We start from the raw sequence: 24848 nt of genomic DNA, 5'->3' as shown, positions 1-24848 counted from the left end.
TATATATAGCACGCGTAGCGCATAGACGCGATTGGCTCGCTGGCCAATATGTCTGCTGCGATGCAGATTTTCAAACGTTGCGATCGCATTGTGAATCGTTTCGGGAGATTATCTCGAGAATTTTTGTTATTTAGAGATTTAATGACACGATCTGAATAGGGGTAACAGGACACATTTTTATTTTTCTAACCTTGAAATTCTAGAGCATGTTTAACTCAGGTCTGTTCCGAATTTTTGTAAATTTTGATTTATGCGAGGTATATACTCGCGTATAACGCGAGTACGTGTTCAGCTGGCTTGAATTACTATTGATTGTGCTTGAGTATTCAAGAAAAGAGTTTTTATATATAACTTGTCTAGGTTAAGATTGCATCATCTCACGAATACTCACCGCACGATAAGACGCTCGACGCTTGCGTACGGCGATATGATTTAATCTAGTTTCGCGTGGAATAAAGTAAAAATGCGCACGTAAGGTGAATTGTATCACGCTAATAATTATTGGCAGTTGTTCAATGATTTTACGCGTCCATAGTTCAGCAAGTGTTAGCTTGCGTTTACTGAGAAGAAATCACATGGTTTGAATGCATAAGTACAGGTTTGTGAAGTTCATACGAAATGTCACGTTTGTGCAATTTGCGATTTTACTCAGTCGCAAAAAATGCTAAAAGTTCGAATACTCTACTGAGTAATTTAAATCTTGGGAAAAGTAATGAAATCAAACGTTTACTTTATCGAAGTGATGGAGGTTATGTACAGCCCTACTGTAAATTGGAGAGACATATTTATCCAGTGTATAAATTATTGAATGTGCTAAGGTCTAAACAATTTTGTTTTTCGTTAATGAAGATGAAGACAATATTCAATAGGCATGACATTAAGTACAGACAGAAAGATTACAAGAATTTAGCGTTTGTGTTGAGTGGTATTGGTTTAACTATAGCTGTCTGTGATGCATCTAATGTTAAGAAAGGTATTTATTCCTTGTCTTTTCAATGATCTATGACTCAGTAATTTCAACTAATATTCGTTCACAGAGAAACGTTTCTTCCAAACTGTACAACATGGCAATATGTCTGAATTAGTTAGGGTAAATATAATGAACTCTGTTATTATAGATATAGTTTGATTGAAAAACGTAACTAAAATTATTATTTGAAGCTTATAAAAGATGGTATAGATGTTAATACACGCCATCCACTGGGCTGGACAGCACTACATGTTGCAGCTATTAATGGGAGACCAGAAATTATAAAACTGTTATTAAGCAAAGGTGCAGATGTTAATGCAGGAGATGAATTTATCAATGTTTATAAAACTGCTATAGAGAAGGGGATACATTCGTTAGAAGGTATAACTTACAAGTCATAATTATAGCGTGTAGAAGATGTTATGGTAGTGTTCTTCTAGATGTATGCTTTACAAATTTTCAGTGCTCATGCTAAGAGAGGAAGAATTTTCCGATCGTTTAAACAATAGAGCTACATTTAAGGGTTTTACAGCACTACATTATGCAGTATTAGCAGATTCAAAAGCTTGTGTGAAAATATTGTTAGAGGGAGGAGCTAATCCAACACTAGAAAATGAATCTGGTCATCGTCCAGTAGATTATGCCAGAGATGAAGAAGTGAAAGAAATGCTTCAGAAATATGCTCTAAAATATGACGAGATATTGAAGGAAAAAGTACATGCGCATAAAATTAAGCTTTGATTTCTAAATAACATTTTTGATTCATGTCTTTACCAAATATTCTAAACAGGAAATAGAAGAACGTCGTAGATTTCCGTTAGAGCAACGTTTAAAACAGCATATTGTTGGGCAAGAAGGAGCGATATCTATTGTTGCGTCAAGTAAAATTTACTTTTTTTAATGAATTAACGGATATATGAGCGAATGAAAATTTCCAAACATTTTATGTCATTGCAGCTATCAGAAGAAAGGAGAATGGATGGATAGATGAGGAACATCCATTGGTATTCTTATTCTTAGGTTCATCAGGAATTGGAAAGACTGAGTTAGCAAAACAATTAGCTGCTTATATTCATAAAAATAAGCGGGATGGATTTATTCGTTTGGATATGTCAGAGTATCAGGAGAAACATGAAGTTGCTAAATTAATTGGAGCTCCACCAGGGTATGTATCATTTATATAACACAAAGTATATTTCGTGAAGATGTAATTTTAATCTGTTGATTTCCTTAGGTATGTAGGTCATGATGATGGTGGACAGTTAACAAAACTTTTGAAGAAATGTCCAAATGCTGTTGTACTGTTTGATGAAGTAGATAAAGCTCATCCTGACGTGTTAACAGTCCTATTGCAACTTTTTGATGAGGCAATATTACTATTAAAATTACATACTGAGTATAGTGTAAAAAATGATATGAAACTGTGAATTATCTTATTTTTAGGGAAGATTAACTGACGGTAAAGGAAAAACGATTGAATGTAAAAACGCTACTTTCATAATGACTTCGAATTTAGCAAACGAAGAAATTGCAGAACACGCCATGCAACTTCGAGAAGAAGCTCAACGTGTTCTAAATTCGAGACTTGACAAGAATGATAACAATGATCAAGCTCCTGATCAAATTGAAATATCTCGCAAATTTAAGGACGAAGTGGTACGTATCAATTCATTTTTCTTTTTGTTGCAATTTATTAAAATTTTTATGCATTTCGTAGGTGCGGCCTATACTGAAAGCTCATTTCCGAAGAGATGAATTTTTAGGCAGAATTAATGAAATCGTTTATTTTCTACCATTTTCTCGATCCGAGCTAATAAAATTAGTGGTGAAAGAGCTAGAAATTTGGGCAGCCCGTGCAAAGGAAAGACATAAGATAGATTTAAAATGGGACAGAGAAGTACTCTCGATTTTAGCTGATGGGTACGACAGCCATTATGGTGCCCGTTCTATTAAATATGAAGTAGAAAGACGTGTAGTTAATCAATTAGCAGCTGCTCATGAACGAGGTCAACTAGGTATATATAATATCTCTACTCTACATTAAAAATAATATACTTTGTCAACCTTTCTTAATTATTTATTCTATATAGAAAAAGAATGCTCTGTATTACTTAAACCAAAATGGCATGAAAACGGTGCAAGTATAGTTTTATCTGTACGGCCTAAAGGTGTAAAGGAGTTCGTTGATATTGGAGATGCAGATACCTTAGTAAAGAATGTGAATGCTACGTTCTAAATACGATCGATATGATTTCCTGGATGTACAAGCTTCTGGAGTGTAAAAACTGTACTATAGATTGATCTCCCGTGATACACATGAACAAAGAAGAAGGTTCTAGTACCTTAAGATTATGTAATCGCACAAAGTAATATATTTTGTATTGTTTCTCATAGAAAAACAATATTTATGTGAAACAACTCTTGTAAAAATAAAAAATACCTTTAATACTCTGCTACGCAGTTTAGAAACAGACAATAGAATTAAATATGTAATATTTTTTCATCGTTGTTACGAAATGTAAATAGACACCCATACTAAAATAAAGATGTTCGTAATAAACAGAATTTAAAACACAGTGAAATATATAATTCATTTGCATACCTTGTATATGGTATTACGCTAACAAACCGATGCATTTAGAAGGAAACATGCATTGACGGAAATAAGTAATTCTTTATTTTTAAATCGAATCACGAGGATACATTACAAGAAAATATCGATTACACGTCACATTTAAGATACATTTTATGTTCGTTACGATGCAGTAAAATGAGGATGCATCCTCCAAAAAACGTTCAGGAAACTTGCCTTGCTTGTTGATTAGACCGACCACATATTAATTGGATCTTTACTATCACTTTGTACGATAATCATCACTCGATGCTCATCATCGAGCAAAACCATTTTTCTTTCTTTTATAAACCTTTGAATCGTCGTGATATAATGCAAGGCAAATTTATTTTCGACGACAGAGTGTCCGTTGATTTTAGAAACTAGCCGAATTATCGATAGAATAGTATACGTGGAAATCGATGGTAGAAACACGATACAAACGGTAGCGTAGAGATAGTCTGTTCTTCGTAAGTACTTTTTTGTGAATAAGAGGAGACACGAAAGTATTCCACGTAGCCATACATGTATCTTTTCCACAGCTATTATAATTATATTCGGAATGCTGAAAGCGTATTTGCGCGGTGGACACTCAAAATGAATATTACATGACGATTTTACACATAAGAACATCTGTATATAACACATATATGTATATATATACGTGTGTGAGTATATATAGGCTGGAGCTTAATTCATGATACCAATGAACAGAGAGCGATTTAAAAAAAGAAATTACTCGAATACGTGGAATATAATTTTTTCCATGGAACTTTGTTAGAGGAAAATTGAATTGTAAGTCTGAAGATTCGTGAAGTAGACGAGCAGTAGAATAGTATCGCCGTGTCTGACCATTATCTGGCATTTCTACTTAAGTTATACTTTGAGATATAAAAGTGGAATAATAATAGTAATAGGAACATTGGCTGTGCAAACAGTTACAGTATTAATATATACACAAAATGAAAAAATATTTTGGAAATTAAGTGATTTGTAAAAAGGAAACCACTATTAAATCGTATCACTTGTAACATTACTATTTATACTTAAGTACTGCGAGATATAAGGAGAAACGACCAGTGTTTGTCAGATACAGAAGAAAGATAATATTCGAATTCTTGTATGTTCAGTGAATCTTCAAAACTGATTTTCTCAAAAATGGAACATCCTGCAGAAAATATTTATTCCACATTCTCGATTTGTTAAAAATCACGAAGAATTACTCCCTTCTCAGTTGTATCAGGAATTATGGTCCCATCTTGTATATACGCGACTTTTTAATATAAACACTATGCACCATTTGCACATAATATATATGTAATATAATAGAAATACTGTTAAGTGATAAAATTAAGCGTACAATTCGGACCACGCTTGTACCATTAAGCGTCTTTTCCCAACGAACAATACAACTTTCCAACACACACATACGTTTTACGTAGTCGCATCGTTATATTTATATTTATAATATATGCGTATATATATATATATAATATATTTATCTGAACATACTCAACGATGATCAACATTTAAGTTACATTCAAATTTCCTCTTTTTTCCAGGCAACATTCCACCTTTCCCTTCTCCATCCTTTACTCAACTAATCGGGAAACATTTAATCGCTGTAACACACGTACACGAGCCTAAAAATATTTTATAAGTACGGCAGGTGTTCCTTGATCGAACTATCGAATTAAGAATAAATAGATCTAAGCTCTCGTATAATTCTCTCGAAATTATCGATACGATATGATATGACGAACTTTGGTCGGAAATGTTGTTCATATCTTTTCCTTTTCTCTCATATAAATCAGACTTAATTAGGTCTCGACGTAATAGTCTCGTTCATCCGAAATCGGTGAATGTGAGAACGTAAAAATCCAAAACTGTATCGTTCTTCTTGAAAGGTCCCCTCGTGGGGACCCTCGACTTCCTTCCTATTAGCAATAGTTTAAGAATTAAATTTGCATTCTCTGTTGCTGTGCTTAGACGTCGATCGCTTAACTAGCGTTCGACGTCGTTAACGATAACACGGATTACATTCATCAGAGGGTAGAATCTCTTTTCATAGGCTCTTGGGATTCACCAGTAAGATTATACTCTCTCTGAGGTCGGTTATGTTGCATAGCGCAAGATTTAGGCCTACAAAAAGTGCATACGCCCCGTTCTTGCAGTGATCTTAATCGCGACGATCTCTCCCACGTTGCTACTGAAAGAAAGAATTCCCTCTTCTCTTCTCCAATGACCAGAGGAGAGAATTCTCCCTTTAGAAACAGTATCTGAAATTATTCCAAAGAAAACTCAAGTTCTGCAAAGTAAAGCGTGCTGTCCCTCTTATCCCCTGGAACACAATAGTCTCTTATCGCAGACGTTCTCTAGTCTCCAATATCAATCGTGTCAGAAATTGTGCAAGAGACTCGGTTGCTCTTTCGTAAATACAAATGAGAGAGAAGCGCGTGAAACCACTGTGTCTCCAGGCGTATTTTTGCCAGAGGCCATCGCTGAAAATGGGCCAAAGGTTTACGCGATTATGCACGCTACGATTTTCCGTCGTAAATAAACAAGCTGCCTTGAAGATGGAATTTCGTGGCTCCAGGCGAGCTATCGAGATCGTGGGTCATGGTACGAACCTATGGAAAGGCTGGCACGGCGAAATATTTGGCGGTTTCGCGTGGAGATTGAGGGACATCGATCTTCGCGAGCGTAGCACGTTCGCGATTCGTCTTCGTTCAGTTTTGCTTGTAGTATGAATTTGGCAGAAGCGGTCTTCTGCGAGCAGGGTGTCAAGAGAATGTGGAACATGCTTTGCAGGACTGATTCTATATGTCTAAGCGATGGAAGGAATGTTTCTTTGATGTTTCGCATTCTTTAAGGTATGCACTAGAACACCTGTTGAATGAGGGTTAAATCAGCTGTAATAGCGCTGTACTTGTAGACTTTTGATTATCAGTTTTTGTGTTTTATTTGTTTCTTCTATGTTTAGATTTTGGTATTCGTGGTGTGTAATAAAGAAGTGTTATGAGTTGTTAATGTATTATGTTCGTGCATAGGGTCACCTTAAAAAATAATAATAGAAACTTTGTTTTTGTAGTGATATCAATAATGCTAAAAAATTGTGTATAAAAATCCAATTGCTGACTTTTTCATCGCATGAATTTTAAGCCAAGCGTTTGAATTTCATATTAAATTTGAATACTAATTTTCAATACTGAAAGTTTCAGTATAGCATACGTGTAATAACTCAGAGTAAGTTTTCAAAAATTCTATATAATTAAGAAATCGACAATTACCAGACACTTTTATACGTATACCAGCTTTTCACATTATTTTGACATACAGAATCCATCCTGTAAAAATATCCCACACACTTTCCAGATAATACCGATTCCTTCGCTCATCGAATACCATTTATCGATCATTATCCTAAAACCTGATTATATTTCTTCCATAGCCCTGCGAAGGGACAAGGATAACGCAAGACGCGCTCGCGTTTTCGCGTCCATCGCGTCCTCTCTTTCAAAATAGGATGCACTCGAACGATTGCATGCTTCGATCAGCGATTTAACGCAAAGTATGCCACATGGCGATAGTTTTCCTGGGTGATTGGGTCATGTGAAGCCAGTGTTCTCTCCCCTGGCTACCGCTGTCCTCCGCACCTGGTATAGAGCCCGTGGCAGGCCCAACGATACAGGACCCAACGATCACGTTTCCACCGATGAATTCGTTACTCGAGTCCATTACGCGTACCTTGGGAAGAATATTAATTCTTGGAAGCACATTCTTTCTTTGATCTATTATTTTTAATTCAACGATACATATTTCAATTATTTAATTTTTAAGATATTACTATATCTTCAGAAATAATGGATCAAAGAAGGAGCATGTTTAAAAAAGGATCAGACACCTTTATGAATTGATAAAAATAAATATAGAGTATCTTCTTTTAATTGTTGTCATAGGGTAGTTCGTAGTGAGTTTGGTAAAGTGATCTGTAGTTCGTGTATGACTGTATTAATTATTTCTTTGATTTATCGTATTGGAATTTGAATATCCAAAATTGACTTGTAACCAAGTGGTTTTACCTTTTTATTTCTTTATTTATATTTGACATCTCAAAGAGCCTAGGGTACCAAAGTGTTTAAGAGACTTCCCGAGCAATCGTGCAGTCAAGTTGGCAATCGATTGCCTTCGACAAGTAATTTAAAGGAATTGGTAGATGGTCACGTGCATTTTGCGCGGATGTTTAGTCTGAAAACTTTCGCGAGCATCCTCGAGGAGCTCATCGATATTCAGTTAGAAGACTCTCCTCCGAGCATCGAAGGTCACCTACATTTCTCATTTTCCCTTTTCCCACGCGCTGGAGAATTTCTTACACGCGACGGAACAGTCGTCACTGACGCGACCGACATCCTGCAAACTCGCTTCGCAAACACGCGATTACAATTTTGAATAGACTCTCCACGAACCTTTGCTTTTCATTCGTAACGGGTGTTTTCGAACGTTCGCCAATTCCTCAGAGGAGAACAATGATACTCAGTTACAGTTGCAATTGTTTGCTGACGAGGAAACCCTTCCAATTTGAATATTAGATCATTTGAAAATATTCAAAACATAGAATCCTTATATTTTCAAATTTTTAAATAAGTATTCAAATACTAATATGAGTATTGGCATATTCAGCTTAAAGTGTTGTGCAAACTGACAAGAACTTGTTAAAAAGTGAGCATTACACTTGGAGAGTCCTCTTTCTAAAGTCCCGTATAGAATAATGTATTTTCAAAGCGACAGGTGATTCTGTTCCACGACTTGACTAACAAGAAGAGCGAACAAATTACCTTAATAGCGGCTAAAATAGAATAATAGGGATCTTTTTTCAGATTTCTTTACGTCGAAGACAGAAATACCTACATGCTTACGATGCACTTCATAACTATACCTATGTGGGCAGCAATGTACAAATAGGGATCGTAAAAGTTACCCAGTTCGATGTAAGCGAATTTCATGTCCCTAGAATAGCTCCAGAACTTCGCAGGCGACTCTAGGATGCGAATCGATAAACTGTAATAGACGTGGTACCTTTGCAGCGACATTTCGCGTGTTCGAACGAACAGTGTTGCAAGTAACGAAGTTCTATAGAGGTGGTGATAAAACTGGCGTTTCTTTAAGCTACGATCGATCGCCCTATAGCGAGGGCAAAGAAAATTATTTATTTTCTTTGCGGTCAACGAGGAGGGTATGGCCATTCTCTGGAGGAAAACTTCATTGATTCTATCGCACAAAATAAAGGCGACTTCTTTCTTTCTATTTTCTCACTTTTCATTAGTAACCTGATCCTCAAGCTTGATAAGACGGGAACGTCTATCGATTGACAAGTGATTTTAATATTCCTGCTGGATGCTCGAATTTCAATCTTCTCGTGGGAATTTTTATTTTAATTGGAAGAAAAAAAATTCTCGGCAAATGGAGAGGAAAACAAGAAGGAGGGGACTCGATTGAGAAATTATGGAATTTGAAAATTCAATTTTTCTCCAGCCGATGAAAACGTGCTCGTTCCCTCTCGTTAGGTGCTTGCATAATGGCCCGCCTTTTCCGTGGAATTTTGTTATGCATATCGATTCGCGAGCCGCGTCGATTTGAATGGCATTTTAAAAAGTAGTTTAGCCGTGCCTCGGCCAGCTCGAAGGAGACAAAGTGTTCGCCTTGAATAGAGCATTAAGAACCACTTCCGAGTTAATTACGCTGCAGGAAAGCGGTTACTTCCTCCAGGGCCAATGAAAAGAAGCGAAAGAGTGTAGCTGAGCAAATGAATGTTAAATTTGAAGAACAAGTTGATGATAATATTTATCCACGGAAGAAAAAAAAAATTCCCATTGAAATTTACGGCAGAATTACACGTGGAACGGTAATTCGTTGAAAAATATGGTACGTTTCAATTTAGCTCTGCTTTTTCCTTCGTGTTTTAACACGAAAATTATATTTTTCGTTCCTTCATACTATGATAACAAAGGGATTATTCATTTATATTGTTATGGTTACCAGTAGAGGCAAAATGTACCAAAATGTCAAAAAAATAATGACAAACTGTAGTACGTTTGCAGAGTCATTGAACTTAAAAGTATTTAAATTCTTTTGTCAGTTTCAAGTGTTTAGAAATGATCTTCAAAAATGGCCTACATTTTTTAAACAATCTGTAGATTCATTTTATAGTACTATTAAATATATTTTTACTCTAGAGTGCCTATATGTATATTATTCTGTATTATTGTACGTGAAATCCATAACACAGTGAGATAAAAAGATGAAATATGATCCTGTAAAACATATTTACCTCAATGGCAGATGATGCTAGGGAGCTCGCAGGAACATCAAAGGACATCGCCTCGTTCCAGACAGGACTGGTCGTGGCTTTTCTCACAGCTGTTTTCTTCTTCACCCGTTTCTCTCCGCAAAGAAGATTTACTTTCACGAAGGAGTCCAGAGTTCCCTTCTCCTGCGCAACACGAATCGAGCAGACATTGTGGAGAGTATTAAAACTAACAATAAATCGCACAACAGTCGTTCGTCGATCGCTTCTACCGTAAGGGGATGATAAAGGAAAATGTCTATTTTTATCCCGTGTCATGAGCAAAAATGAAACGATACGATAAAAATTGTTGGTAAAAAAGGTACAAACATAGAGGAGAAATATAGATCGCTGCGGAAGAGACTTTCAGTTTTTATCGAGAATAACAGAGAGAGATTAAAAAGGCACAGAAAGAAAATGAAGGAAAATAAAGGGTATATTAAAAATAGATTAAAACAGATAAAAAGCGGGTTGAAAGAAATTTCAGTAAAAAGTGAGGACAAATAGTAAGATGTAGTGGAGGAATGTTCCCCTGATTGAAATCACTTATGAGACGAAGTTCAAAAGGTGAAGAGTCACGCGACACATGAGAGAGGATGTTACCTGGGGCGGAAACAGGTTCCTCGCCTTCAGAATGACGACTTTCAATCGCTCAGCAATCGGCAGATAAGACAACGACAGTAGAACTTCTTGGATTTGTTCCGGTGGCTTTCGTTCACGTTCGATCTCACCCCAAACTTCCTCGGTCGACGTGGGAGAGTCTAATCGGAGGATGTGTAATGGTACTTTCACGGAGCCCACTATGTCGTTTCTGGAGAAGCTGTCGTAGTCGAGTACCTGTCGCCAGAGAGAAAAACCTTAGAACATTAAATATTTAGTCATTGCACTGCGGACATTTTTAGACGTTTCAATCGAAAAGCTAAGACAGATATTAATATTTGACCAAAAATACAATCTCAATCATGATACCTTATTCTAGGACAGAAAGCAACTTAGGAAAGTTTATTGGTCATTGAGTAATCATGTTACTGATCGATAGGCTGAACATAGAATATTCTTCGAATCTCTAGAAAATAATTTATAGGACACTGTTGCGCAACCTCACTTATCGATTCGTAGAAAATTTCAACGATCGATGAGGAAGAGCTTATCTTCAACATTAGTCTAGTACCTAGTACTTAATACCAGTATGTAAATGACAAATATAGTGGTACCTAATATCAATATTAAAAGACAAATACCTACGTAATTGCAGAGTGCAGAATAACTACTAAAATGATAAGAATATTTGCATTAATTGCCTGCAAAACGAGGATCTTGTCGTGTAATTCATCGTTGCTAACAGGAAACTTGAATTGCTGGTCAAAGAACGGACATGACGACGCATCGTCACGATATTTCTGAGTCTGTCGTTTCCTGGAGTCCACCTCTGGAGTAAGCATCAACTTCACATAAGGGTCGTTGAATCCTCCTTGTCCGCTTCGAGCCAAATCGTGTGCCTCGATCACATGAACGTGCAAATCTGATCGATCGAAATCGTACTTGAATCGCAAATGCAGGCGACCCAGGCTCTTCCCGTATCTACTTAGAAATACATAAAAACACATATTATTGAAAATCTAATTAATACTTAATATACCTTAATATAATACGTAATATGTATGATCAGATTCGAATAATAAATTTGAAAATTCGCGCGACAGTATTAAATAATCGATAACAAAATTATTCAACTCAAAGGCTTTCCATAGGTAGGATATCTGAATATACGAAATTCATAAATTTCAAAATCAATTGTGCCCCAAATAAGAATAGATGTAAAGATACTTTGTTCTACTTTTACAATACATTTATTTCAAGAGACATTTATCTGCTTCAGAGTTACGTATTTCATCGCCAGGAAATATGGACAAGAAATGGGGCTCGAAATATTCAATCATCAGGTACTTTCGATCGATCATCGCCCTTTATCGTTGGCTTAACAGCAAACACGAATTTACATGCACGCGTCACCCAATTACGCAGGCAGTCTATATCCCGATTAATGGGACAAGGAGTAATCCGAAGCGTTAACGTTCCCTGATATCGATCAGAGGATTAATCATCAGTGTCTCTCGCGCTGGACTCGAAAAAATGGTCAGTTTTCGTATTCGATTGCCGCATATCCGGTAATTCGATCCTTTTAGATACTGTGTGCATTCAGGCAAGAATAGATCGACATGTAGGTCATTGGGTAATCCTTCGACGAAGTGAATGAAAGTTGCCATTGGCGATATGGCCTCTACGAAATGAAAAACTTTGTCGAAAATACTCTGTGTATGGCGCTGGCAAAACTGAACTGCAGCGAGAGAATCGAATACTGTACGCAGCTAATAAGATTGCATTCCGTGCAATATTTTCTCTGGGAACATTTTTTATCACTAATATGATTAGTGGGTCTCGAAACGCTTCGAATCACCTTCATAATTGATTAACAAAAGGACATTTTGGATACCGTAGATTGACTATTCACGAGAAATACTGCGAGTATTATAGGAAAATATTATCTCGTGAATTGTTTGAAAAGTAATTAAAAACAGTAATTGAATTAATAACAATTTTCAGAACAGAATATCCACAAATGCAACATTAATTTTACTGACCTTATTCAAGTTAGTATATGCAACTGTATCTTAACAAGCTGAATTCTAATTACAAAATTTTTCACCACCGTTTCAAAAAAAAAATTCTAGGGGTTTCACGAAAGTATTCTTTGCTGTTCGTGGAAATTTCTTGGAACAGAATCAGTGGAACGACTTCTACGCTTGATTACTTTGTTACTATTAGTGCATGCAACTGTGGCGTCTTCATATAAGAAAAAGGAATGCGAACCCTCGAGTCTTGAGGTAAATAGGACCATCCCTTCGTTGATAGAGGTCAGGCTGTATGGATCCCAGAGGCGAAGCTGGTGGAGCAGGGCCACCATCGCTGCTGCACAAAAATACTTCATTTTAATTAATCAGTAACACTCTGCGATAATCTTGCAGCTACAGCATCCCAACAAGGAAAACGAAACTCGAAACTGACTGTGCGTAATAACAGTAATGGTAATGGACTCCTAACTGTATTAGCTCTGTTAAGTGAGTACACCTCATTCAAGCGTTATCGAACCGTGATAAATGGAAATCAATATCCAGGTAATCCTTCTCTTTATGGGACCTCTTCAATTGATCCCCATTGTACCGATTAATAGTCGAGTAGGAACGAAAATTCACGTGATTAGATTAAAACTTCTACTGATAGATTTGCTTCAGAGTACTCAATATTTCGATTGGGTATTCAAAAAATGAAGGTACTGAATGTTAACTCAACTTTTCAATTTTTGTTTCATTCAGTGAAAATAAATAGGTACACTTAATTCAGAAATGAGTTAATGAGTCACATACATGAATATATAAACAGGAAATACTGTATATAATAATTTTTGACTCGAGAGATTATAACTCGAATTAACGTTCTTAATGCTACAACGAAATTATATTCGCAACAGAAGGAAAAGCAGCAAGCGATAAGGAGATATCGAGTTGAACCCAATTCAGGGCCGACTCGAGAGTGCCTCACCTTCCAGAATTGCGCATTGGCGGTATAAGAAGAGGAGAGAGGCTTCGACCAGCTGATCTGGAAGCACCGTGGGCTACGCTTATCGAGGAGCCCCCGCAAGAAGAGCTCACACCTGTTGCCAGAGAGGAGAGAGAGCTCTGAGAGCGTGATGCATTGCTGCTCAGAAGGCTTCCGGAACAACTGGCTGGACTCCCACAGCGTGCATCTAGGGATGCTGCACGGCCAGGTGACGGTGATCTGCGTGTTCAGGAATCGTGTGCACCGTGCACGTGAGTTTCCCGAATGGCGTGTAATTATTAGAAAAGTGCGATGCGTGAATGGTGCATTCAACACTCACATTTACTTCTATTTTCTTCTTTTTTCATACAGGCTGATCCAGTTTAACTGGAAACCCTCTAATAAGTATTGGCAGCACTTACAAAATACTCGGAGGGTTTCCAGTTGTACTGATCTCCCTGTAGTACTAGATCTTAAGATTCAGAACACATTTCTGTAATATTGTAATATTTCTGTACTTATTACATATGTGTAATTGTATATTTAATATCAATGCAGCTTGATTTTTTCACGTGTTTTGTGAACTTTTTAGTTTTCTGTATGTAAAAGAGTGTTCTTAGAAAAGAATTTTCAAGCATTCGATTGCACGATCGTTTTTCATTCTAGAGTTGACTCGAGAAAGATTTCAAAGTTTGGTCATTTATTTCTGGGTTACTTTATATTCATTAAATGGGAACGCAATTTATATTTGGCAAAGCGACGAGAAAGAGAAAGAATTTATGGTACTTTAACGAAAGTTTCATACGATATTCTAAACGCATTCGATATTTTTTATACTATACATGGGTATCTATTTCTACATTATAGCACTAAATCTATATATTTTTATTTCAAAAACTGCTCGAGAAACCTTTAATAGAATTTACGTCACTTGACCCAGAAAAATGTAGTCAACTTTTTTTAAAAAGTTTCCTGTTAGCTAATTTGTATATCTGTGAGTCAAAGAAATTTTGAGAGGATTACTTTGGTATAATGAGAAAATATTAAAGAGCGGTATGTAATTATCTTAAAAGCAATTCATGAGATTTGACGAAGAACTCGATAGAAAAGTCAGACATAGCTTATACTAAGTATCGTTTGATATCTCTAATGCAAAATACCGTAAATAGATAATTTACTGCCAACCACAGTAAATCTGGTTGACTCAGCGCAAATAGAACGACGAAACTAGTGAAAATATCAACGATAATAATTTGCATGAGCGAAATACCTGCTCGACCCAATTCTCAACGTGATACTATACAATTTAAACAATCTTAATCAGTTTATACATTCTCCTCTTTAGAAATCAAACATTCTTCGACAATGAGACACTAATTCTATTATATTCCAAGTTTCCTTTTTAAGGGGAGAGAACGATAGATAAATGATTTTAAAATATCGAATTTCAGATTTTTGTAGATCTACTATATGAGATGATTTTTCAAACTGATTTTTTCTAAGCTAAATGATCTTATTCTGAGGTACTATTATTTTTTAGATTAACAGGTCTAAAACCACCTTAAGTATTTTTCTCAAATTTTAGGTACCTACTGAGAATGTCTTAGCACCTAAAGAAGTGAAAAAGTAGCAATTAGTAATAGATACATATAGAAATATACAGGGTGATCAGTTTATCTGGAAACCCTACCAACACTCAGTAGAGAGTTTCTAGTTAAATTGCTCACCCTATAGATCAACCCTTAAAAATGAAGATAAATCAATGCTAATAGTACAAAAGGGAAGAAATTACATCGCAAGACGAGGAGACACATTCCCGCGATTCTGGAGTAAGAATTTCAATAAATACGAAAAAACGAACCGCGATATAGATTAGAATGTATTATAACAATTCGTTGACAAAGGGAAGGGTGGTTTCGCGAGCGACCACAGGAAACGAATTATAAACTTCACAGAGGAAATTGAATTCACTGTGCAATTGTACCCTTAGAATTACGAAACAGCGAGCTTCTGGTGAGTTTAACTATACTAGAGCATCTCTAATTCGGGCTGGCTTGAAACGGACCAATCTACTTTCAGGTGAAATTGAGACTCGCCACGCGTACCTCTGCATCCCTGCGCGCCCTATCATACGCGAAGTGGTCATTTCACGACGTCAATTTAGACTTCCTCTATTATATACTTCGTTGAAAATTAATGCTGGTTCGAACTATGGGCAAAAACTTGCTAGCGTACATCAGTGGATGCGCCTGCTAGGTGTAATATCAATATTAAACACCACCCATCTGTTCCTCGTGAAAGTATCCCTTCAGGACGCTTACGATATCGCTGATAACGTTGCTAATCGTGTCGAGGTTTATCGGGGACTCGCGGGTGCTATTGGACGCTTGATGGAGGAGAGTGTCAACTATCGACTCTGGTAATCTAAGGAATTTTAGCGTAACCTATTTCCGGGTTTTTGGTTCGATGAAAGTTAAGGGATATTTTTAGTTGAACTTTGAGTACTTCAGGAAAAGCTAGAAAATTGAACGCTGAAAATTGGTAATGGTAAATGGACCTGTAGATATTTAGAGTTACATTGAATTCTTTCAGGGTATACGATTATAGTTAAAATTAGTTGAAGCTTTCGTTGACCCATTATAACACCTATAATTAGTGAGCACTGTAATGAAAGCACAAGTAGTTTAACAATAAGTACTATTCTAGCCTCCATTCAAAGTCATATTCTCACGTGTACAACACATTTAACGTAATTAAAATGGCCACAGTGGGAATCCTCATTTTGATAGCTGCTGCTTCTCAAGGCACTATATCCCTATGTCCAAAAATATTTAATTAAGATACAGTACACTGCTCCAATTTTTCTAATACCAACATACCGAATATATGACACTAGGTAGATTCAATTACCTCAAATTCCCAAGGAAAAAGAACTAAAATACCAAGTGTTAACATTTTACAAACCACCCAGAGTATCCTGCCTTTTGTGTTGTAGACTCGAGAGAAATTTCGTGCACCACTATACGCAACAGTTACAGAAACGAACTCTAATCCTCAAAATGCAGCTCAATTTTCAGCTAGAAGCGAATATGTGGTAAAACCTTGAACTCCTGCTCGGTGGGTAGGAGCTGGCAGCATGCAGAGGGTCGCGGTGATGGTAGCGACCGTCGGGTCCAAATGCACGAATCTGCGGTGAAGAGCCTCGATGGCTGGACGGTCCAGAAGCTCCCTCGAGGGAGCTCTGAGAGCTCACCGACGAGTTCCTGGTGAACAGGCGGCCCATACTTCCTCCAGACCCGCTGGTACTGCCGCCTGGGTAGCTGCGACTTTGATGTGGCAAGCCGACTGTTTCAGAAAGGGGAATTAAACGACATCGACCAGCGGGGAAAAAGTTATCGTTGCTAGATGGACGCAGGGGTTGGTTATCGTCTGTAAATTTCTTTCTAATCTGGCTACGAGCCAGCTAGTTGGAGGGACACTTTGGCCTTATCAGGACGCAATTTGAACGGGGGAGGGAGAGGGTTTATAGGGGCGCTGTGACGCCAGTAGAATCACAATTTTGACGTAGCTGGGCTGAGCAAAGTGATCATTTTGAGAGGGATGGTGGTATTTACTGTTTAACAGTTTTGGAATAGAGACGATGGACAAGAAGTTGATAAGAAAAATAAATTAGATAGGGGAAAACGAGTGTGATTGATTTATGGGTGTAATTAAAAAATAACGTTTTTTGAGTTGTGTCAACTTTTAAAGTACATGCACGACAAGTCGAAAGAGACGTGTAATCAAACGAGTCTCGCTGTTATTCGGTACGTGTTCATGTTTTTCAAATTGCAATTTTAGCGTTGAATAAAAGCTCTGGGTGGGGCGGACGGAATTCACTTGTTGCGGTATTTCTATTGATCCGCGATTTTGATAGCGATCAACTGGAATTGGGTTACGTTTTACAGAATTGCTCGGTATCGAGCGTTTATAACTTGTGGTTACTGTAATCGATGGTATTTCGATAGGAAAAAATCTTACCCGACTCGACCACCACGGAGGCGCATGGTTGAACAGCATGCTTTTCCTTGGCGACGTTGAATTCCTGAAAAAAAATTCATTTGTTAGAAAAATAGTACATACTGTACACTGTACACTACACAGTAGAATTGTATGTAAAAATTGTAAATTAAATATGTGATACTATATTTATACAATGCTCGCCAACAGCTGACTGAAAATTTAAGAAGAATATTTTAATTTTCTTTCATCTATTGCTAAACACTGCAAATAATACATCTTTAATTGTTACTTCAAAATTAGTCATGTTCATAGGACCTCAATTACAAATATCCTCATTGAATTTTTTTTATTTCTCTGTTACTGACTATTCACCTTTCAGCTACAAAATCAGAAAGAAAAATTCATCATAAGTGAACTTTTTTCGGTTCAAAAACACGAACAACCTCGTTCGACTAAAAGGCTCTCGATTCCAAAGTTGACAAGGCGCGTACGTGCCGTTTTACAAAACAAAGGAACACTTATACGTGCAGGCCGCTGTGCGTGATACGTAATCTAGGTCATGCGAGAACGGGAATAAAAAACAAAAATAAAGAAAGGGGAACGACCGCGTCGGCGTAGCGTAATATCGTTTGACCTGAGTCACAAAACTCCCAACGACGATTTATTCAATTCTCCTGAAACATCCGAGCTGGACTTTGGTCTCCTCTACGGTGACGTTATTGCTTCAGGGGAGCTTGTTTATATAGAGGGGAGTCGTAATTAAGAATGTAGAGTAAAGATATGCACGTACACAATTACAGAGTCTTCGACAACAGGTGTCAGAAGTTTCGAGGGCTGATTCTGTGTGATGAAATAGAACGAAAAAAAAGAATGACGAAATTGCGTCTGGAGTTTCGTTTCAGAGTTATTAATTGTGAAAAATGAGCCTAACGTAGGTGCGTGAATCGTGTCTGGCTTGGAGTCTTATTCCACTGACATCGCTACACCTGACCTCGCTGATGCACGCACGGCGCTAGTAGAATGAGTCCTCAAGTCAGACGCCATTCAGGCGCTCGTGTTAAGTATACTCTTAACAATTAATAACTTGGAAATGGAGCCACAAACACAATTTCATTATTATTATTATTTATAGTATTTTGAGATGGCCTTAGTTCCGAATACTCATAGTAACCTCATTTCTACGATACGATAATTGAAGGAATCTTTTGAGTGCAAGAACAACAATGACGAGTCACTGTGTAAGTTTAATTGCTCGTATATGAATATCTAGGGTCAGTGAGATCGAACGGGGTCGTTGAACCACATACGACCAATACTCGTTTATTTTTCAGATATTCTCGATATTGAAATCGGATAGTGGAACTTGGTCGAAGACAAACACGGATATTAATTGCTCCTCGAGTAGATTCATCGCTCGGACAACAGCCACCTACCAACAAATGTTTCCTGCCCCATAAAAGCTTGCATTTGATGAGAATTCCTGAAACTGAGGAGGGAAACCCACCCCCTTCTGACAAGACTGAAATCAAAAGCCACGTTTCTGCGTGTGCAATGTGCAGTACGACATAAAATACATCAGAGATGTTTGCTGGACTCAGTTTGCTTCTTCGAGCTTTCTGAGCATATCTTCTTTGCTCTATGTCATGTGGACGATAAGGTAGTCTTTAGGTAGTTACTCGATTAAGCATCGAGTGTACTCAGGTCAATTGGACTTTGGTAATTGAGAACTAATGCTTTCTACGTGGCGCAACCACGTCGGTAAATACTGCTTGGCGAGCAATTTAAATTGAATAGTGTCTCGAATTCTATACCACCTCTGACGAGGAGAGTTTCTCTTATGTAGTGGTCACATTTTAATGAGTCTTCATCAGTTTCTAGAACGTGCCAATTCGAATACTTAAATAATCCTCTTTGCCAAAGAATGAGAATCAGTTTTCAAGATATTAATGACGACAGTTGCTACGAGCAAATTTTTAAGTACTCTCATTGAAAATTGAGCCTTTCGCTTCAAGAACTCTCTCAATTAGATCATTACGGTATCCATTATGTACGAGCAATTACGAGATGGAGAATTTCTTGCTTCCTCGGCTAGCTAGCTTTAAAAACGGCTTAACATTTATTAATACACTTTCGTTGTCACTCTGAGTCAACAGGGATAAGGCGAACAGTGGCAGAAACCTTTCCAGCGGAACACGATTTCGTTTGCTTCAGTCCACACATACGGATTCGCGGGCAGGGAATTTGAAAGATTAAACGCAGCACTATTTGCCTGGTACACAGGTTTCCACGTAAAATTGCGCTCAAATATTTACGTATTCGTAGAAAATGTTTGCACTTCGAGGGACCTCGTTGCATTTAACAATAAATACAGAGAGGTAGCTGGCAGCCGTGGAATTCTTCGTTGTTCTTTCGTACAAAATTCATCGTTTCCGTGGATTTCTCTCAAAAATTACTTACCCGAATTTATAGGCTGTTGTTCGCAACATTGGTTTCATAATTTCGCCGCGGATCACTGAATAACGATAATATATTTCTGGAATATAACAATGCAGTACGCATAATAGGGGGTGGTATAAAAGTCGAGCGTCCTACGGTGAATTAAATGACTTCAACTCGAAGAAAGGACGATTCTCTGGTGGTGAAGAAGGTCGATCAATCTGGGTCAGATGCAGGTTTCGTACTCTTCTTTTCCACAGTCTGAAGAATATCGCTTGGAATATTTCTCTTTCTCCTTTCGTAATCGTCGTTTCTACTCACTCATCATTCCACCTTCACTAATTGCTCATTTCTTTGGGTTATGAAGCAAATGAATCAATGATGCAATTAGTAAATCGCTAATCGATGAATTTATTCTTTTTATAGAAATCTCAATAACAAATGTTGGGATTCTATATGTATACTTTAGGTAAACTCATAGGGGATACAACTATTTTCATAACAGTTAGTTAGAGCAGTAATTAATCTTTCTTATAGAGTTTTAGAAAATGTACACTAGTAAGGATACGTGTATTTTTTTAAGATAACTTGATTGAATTTGCTACGTACTGACTGTAAACTTAAGTTTGAGAACATCAATTTCTTAGCACTGAATAACTTCGGATAAAGTCACGAGATAAGCTTTTTTAAGAATAATGCTCACTTTTTAATGAATCTTTGCCAGCTTGAAGCACTCGTCGAGATGAATACGTCAATCCCTTCCTTTTAATAGCCCTTTTTAGTGGCATATCTTTAATAGCTTAGGAGGTATTAAGAATTAAAGTTGCTCTTTAATTCTCCTTGCCTTGTTAAAAGACTTGCAAATGAGAAAATTTAAATATTTGAATATTTGAATATTTGAAAATTTTTAAATTATAAAGTATTTTTACTGTTTGTTCTCAGACGAGTCTGTATGAATACCATCTCTATGTTTGATCGTTTTATTAAGCGTGCATTCACGTAGTATTTTACGAACTTCTTTCACATTTACATCTATTTAAATCTAAGTTAAAAATTCTTTTTTCAAAGCATTCTTTCACTAATTCCCACTCTAAATAATACTTCTACTATAAATTCAGCCTCATTATCAAAACTCAACTTGCAACTTTTCGAGGTCGAGAGGTACACGTTAATTCCATTCCCGTTTACGCGATTCATCATCGAAGACTCGCTTGCTATCCCTTCTCCCTAGCCGATGGCTTTAATTATCCTCCCATTACGCGTTATCATGCTTTATCGTGACGTATCGCCGACAATTATTTTCACGTTCCCGTCTTTTCTATCCGTCCTGGCGCTTCCGCCTCTTTTCTGCGTTGGTCTCGCTGCTAACCTTGCTCCAGTTTCCTTGTGGACGACACGCCAGGTAGTTCAACGCGATGAACACACAAGGAAATCTGTGTACTTTATTGAAAATGTTAATGAGACTCATTCATTGGTTTTTTCATCGAAAATGTGGGGAAAGGATAAAATTAGATTTTTCGTTGGAAGTTGCCTTGAGTTTTAAGAATAATGACTGTTCATTTGATCATTAGGGAAGTTCTCTGAATATTTTTTGAGCTAAGTTTAAGATGAGTCTTATTTTTAGATAAATATATGATACTTTTGGTAGGCTATTTTCTGTCCAATTTTAAATTACTTACTTACTGTATTATTTCTAGGTAATGTTAGACTATAAAATGTGAAATATCAAAGAAGATCTTAGGCCAAAGTCCAAGACAGAACAGAAAACGAGACTCAGAGAGAAATTTCATTTTATGTGGACGCGTGTATGTGTAGGAATAACTGCGTAGGACGAGTGCAGGCGAACGTAGCATCAAAAGTTAGATAAAAGTATGGCTCGAGGAGGGAGGACTTGAGAAAATAGATGGAGAGCCACCTCGACTGTGTTATAAGAAAATAGAGATTTCCATCCACATAAAATATTGTTTAAAGAATAAAGAAAGATACGATGAATTCATGAAAACTGAAAAATCAATACTAGGCAACGCCAATGTCATCCCAAGGTTAGTTTCAATTCCATTTCACAAATATAACTAAAAAATTATTAAACCTAGTACAGAAGATACAGTCGCCTCATTTGATGAAAAATATAAAGTTCAATTGACTGATTTCTCTCGACAAGATTATACTGACACCTGTCCCTTGGACTGTCATATATTAAATTTTACCTGCAATTGTAGATTCACAGCTAATACGATTTTCCATATAAGGTGGTTAATAAACATTAACATAATTTATGCAGCATCAAAGTCGTATAATGAACGTTTCATACGCTCCAGATACACACCTGGATTGAATTTACGTGCACAAGACATCCCAATCAAATAGGTACCGTTTGGAACGAACGTTAAACTGTCCAGTTGTGATAAATAGGATGAACCTTGACTCGTCGCGAATCACGCACGAACTGAAATAGAATTGTTATTTCGTATTTCCGGTTCTGGTCACGCATAGAAATCAATGGAATCAATCTTAGAAGAAGAGAATAAGAAGTATCGTTAAATGACGAAATATTCGTGAATTTGGTGAACAATATTTATATCGTTTGCTAGAACGAGAGAAGGTTCAATAATTTATAACGATTATCGATGATAATGGACCCTTGGATGTGGAAAATTCTCCATTTTCGAGGCGATATGTTCTACACAAAAGCTCGGCGAATTTTCAAGAAATTTACGAAGACTTCGATTCTTCAATCATCGACGTCGCGATAAGAATTCGAGGGATGATCGCGCGACACGCAATGGAATATATTACAGATGTATTCCGTCGTGACAATGATTTTCATGAGACGAAGCGATACCGAGGGAAATTATTTCGCTTCGAGGGATCGTCTTTGGCGACATTCTGCAATCGTTTCTTTGAAAAGATAAGACAGTGTTTGTTGAATCGTAAAATATGTTAAATATAAAAATATGTGCAAATATTAATTCTCAGTTTAGAAATTACACAGTGTTCTTCAAGTAGAATAGTTGATGAATTAACTCGAAAATGAGCTATGTAATTTAGTGAGACAGCGCTCTAATTTTTTTGCTTATTCTCTATCGTCACTATCTATTAAGTGTAGCTTGAACCTATACAGGGTGTTCGACAACAAGTGTCAAACATTTTAAAGGTTAGTAAAATAAGAGGAAAATGAAGATAGACGAAATTGCGTTTCAGGTTTCTCTTCCTAGTTATTAATTGCTGAGTGAACGCCTAAAATACACGTGACATGTGTCTGACTCGAGACTTGCATGTTCTACTAGCTGCGCTGTACCTGACCTGACTGATGCACGTCGGTAGTAGAATAAGTCTCAAGTCAGACATATTTCACGCGAATTTCAGACGTTTTTGCATCCAGTAATAACTCTGAAACGAAGGTTCTATTTCATCCATTAAAATTTCTGACACCTGTTGTCGAACAGTCTGTATAGAGCAAATAATTTTCCTAGCATGTATCGTTACTCATAACTTTGATAAGACCAAAATAGACTACCATGAGCATGAGTTTATTCAACATTAAAGGACGTATCCTACGCTATGGATAAATATTCAGTACAATCTCTATCGAGGAAACAGTATACATATTTCAGCACTGTTCGAGATCTGAACTCCCCATGGACACACACCATTTTCAACATCCATCCTATTAGTTCTTCCAGGAACGTAGCATTCAAATTTTCCACGAAAACCTCGAACCAGGAAATATATCGAATCCCCTGTCGCCAACACAGCCGTTAACAACGTTTCAATCAAATCAAACGTGCACAAGCGTATCGTATCGCGTCCAGGAGGGATGAAATTTCGCTCCTAGTAGCCAGTCCAAGTCTGATATCCTCTGAAGTTAAATAACAAGCATCTGCACTCGCAAATGATCTATCTAATCCAATCGAGGTCATTATAATAATGAAAAGTATTACTAAGGTCAACATGGCGGACACGAGTCAACGACAATTACGTCGCCGTTGGATTTTCATTGAAATAATGGCTGCGATAATTGATCGATCGCCGCGCGAAATTGAAAATGATGGACTGCCGCGTGCCACGAAACCCAGTCGCGTCGTGTTTGATGATTGCAATTATGCGACGCGCGATTTTCACGGTCACGGCCTCGCGCCTGCCACAGAAACATCCTGACACGAATGGGGAAGTCGCGGATTCCGAGTTTCGACAGGGGGATGGCAGGCGAAGGCAGAGACGAGGTCGCTGGAAGCTGTCTTTCACGGGTCGATACTCGGAGCAGTACGAACGGAACCCATGGTTCCGCCCACCGTCCCGAAATATCAGATCTTCGCTGAATTCTACTTTTTCCTTCCTCGCCCCTTTTCAGCGGCTTCGATTCACCTCGAGCCATCGTCGAACAGCTGTTACTCCTTATCGTACAAATTGTCGCGCCGAGGTGATATCGATAGGAATCGAGGGAAATCTGCAGCTGGAGTGACTATCTGCACTATCTGCGGGAAAATTCTAGTAGATGGCATTAATTTCAAGCTTCTCTAATACCTTGTAATTTCAGAGTTATAGGGTACACCATGGCATGCATCAATCGATGCACGTTGCAAGGCAAGGGAAAGTTGAAAAGACAACTTCACTCGAAGCTTGAGAGGACATTTCAAGTCAAGTAATATAATACGTTTACAGTTGTTGTACTATCATATTACACCGAATCACTTGCATTCAAGCCACTTGAATTCGAGTAATTTGACTAATCTGAACGAGTCTAGACAAAGTAGAAACTTGAAGGGATGTTTCAAGTTAAGCAAAATGACAGGTTCATATTAGTCAAGTTACTTCAAATCACTTCCACTCAGGCTGCTCGAATTCCAGTAATTTGACTAATCTGAATGAGGCTTCTGTCTTACTTTTAT

The 24848-nt window shown here is 37.4% G+C and overlaps 2 protein-coding genes across 3 annotated transcripts in view; one reads left to right on the top strand and one right to left on the bottom strand.

Annotated features, from left to right (window-relative positions):
* Positions 1–396: 396 nt before the first annotated feature.
* LOC143181114 (mitochondrial disaggregase) lies at positions 397–3546 on the top strand. 2 transcript variants are annotated; one of them, XM_076381350.1, is made up of 10 exons: positions 397–973; positions 1038–1090; positions 1162–1351; positions 1434–1684; positions 1761–1851; positions 1928–2135; positions 2205–2337; positions 2414–2626; positions 2688–2985; positions 3139–3546. In XM_076381350.1, exons 1-10 carry the CDS (start codon positions 619–621, stop codon positions 3204–3206), a joined length of 1860 nt encoding a protein of 619 aa, XP_076237465.1. In that variant the 5' UTR covers positions 397–618; the 3' UTR covers positions 3207–3546. The 2 variants fall into 2 exon arrangements, with proteins under 2 accessions (XP_076237465.1, XP_076237464.1); XM_076381349.1 differs by having other exon boundaries at positions 428–973; positions 3061–3546.
* Positions 3547–6948: 3402 nt separating this feature from the next.
* The window catches only part of Sytbeta (Synaptotagmin beta), a 41445-nt gene continuing 23545 nt past the window's right edge, over positions 6949–24848 (bottom strand). Inside the window, exons 10-17 of the mRNA XM_076379617.1 lie at positions 17542–17605; positions 16623–16866; positions 13525–13761; positions 12796–12894; positions 11226–11505; positions 10528–10761; positions 9910–10071; positions 6949–7328 (exon numbers count right to left, since the gene is read on the bottom strand). Coding sequence (XP_076235732.1) covers positions 7143–7328; positions 9910–10071; positions 10528–10761; positions 11226–11505; positions 12796–12894; positions 13525–13761; positions 16623–16866; positions 17542–17605 — 1506 coding nt within the window. The 3' untranslated portion in view covers positions 6949–7142. The remainder of the gene's footprint in view (positions 7329–9909; positions 10072–10527; positions 10762–11225; positions 11506–12795; positions 12895–13524; positions 13762–16622; positions 16867–17541; positions 17606–24848) is intronic.

The sequence above is a fragment of the Calliopsis andreniformis genome, chromosome 6, assembly GCF_051401765.1.
Source record: "Calliopsis andreniformis isolate RMS-2024a chromosome 6, iyCalAndr_principal, whole genome shotgun sequence".
Taxonomy (NCBI): Eukaryota; Metazoa; Arthropoda; class Insecta; order Hymenoptera; family Andrenidae; genus Calliopsis; species Calliopsis andreniformis.
Note: the sequence above shows the minus strand (reverse complement) of the source record. Positions and strands in the feature narration are given on the sequence as shown.

Coding starts and splice junctions, on each gene's coding strand:
- LOC143181114 (XM_076381349.1), top strand. CDS start 619: ATGTCACGTTTGTGCAATTTGCGATTTTACTCAGTCGCAAAAAATGCT. Junction 2,627..2,687: donor GCAAATTTAAGGACGAAGTG/GTACGTATCAAT, acceptor TGCATTTCGTAG/GTGCGGCCTATACTGAAAGC. Junction 2,986..3,060: donor TCATGAACGAGGTCAACTAG/GTATATATAATA, acceptor TATTCTATATAG/AAAAAGAATGCTCTGTATTA.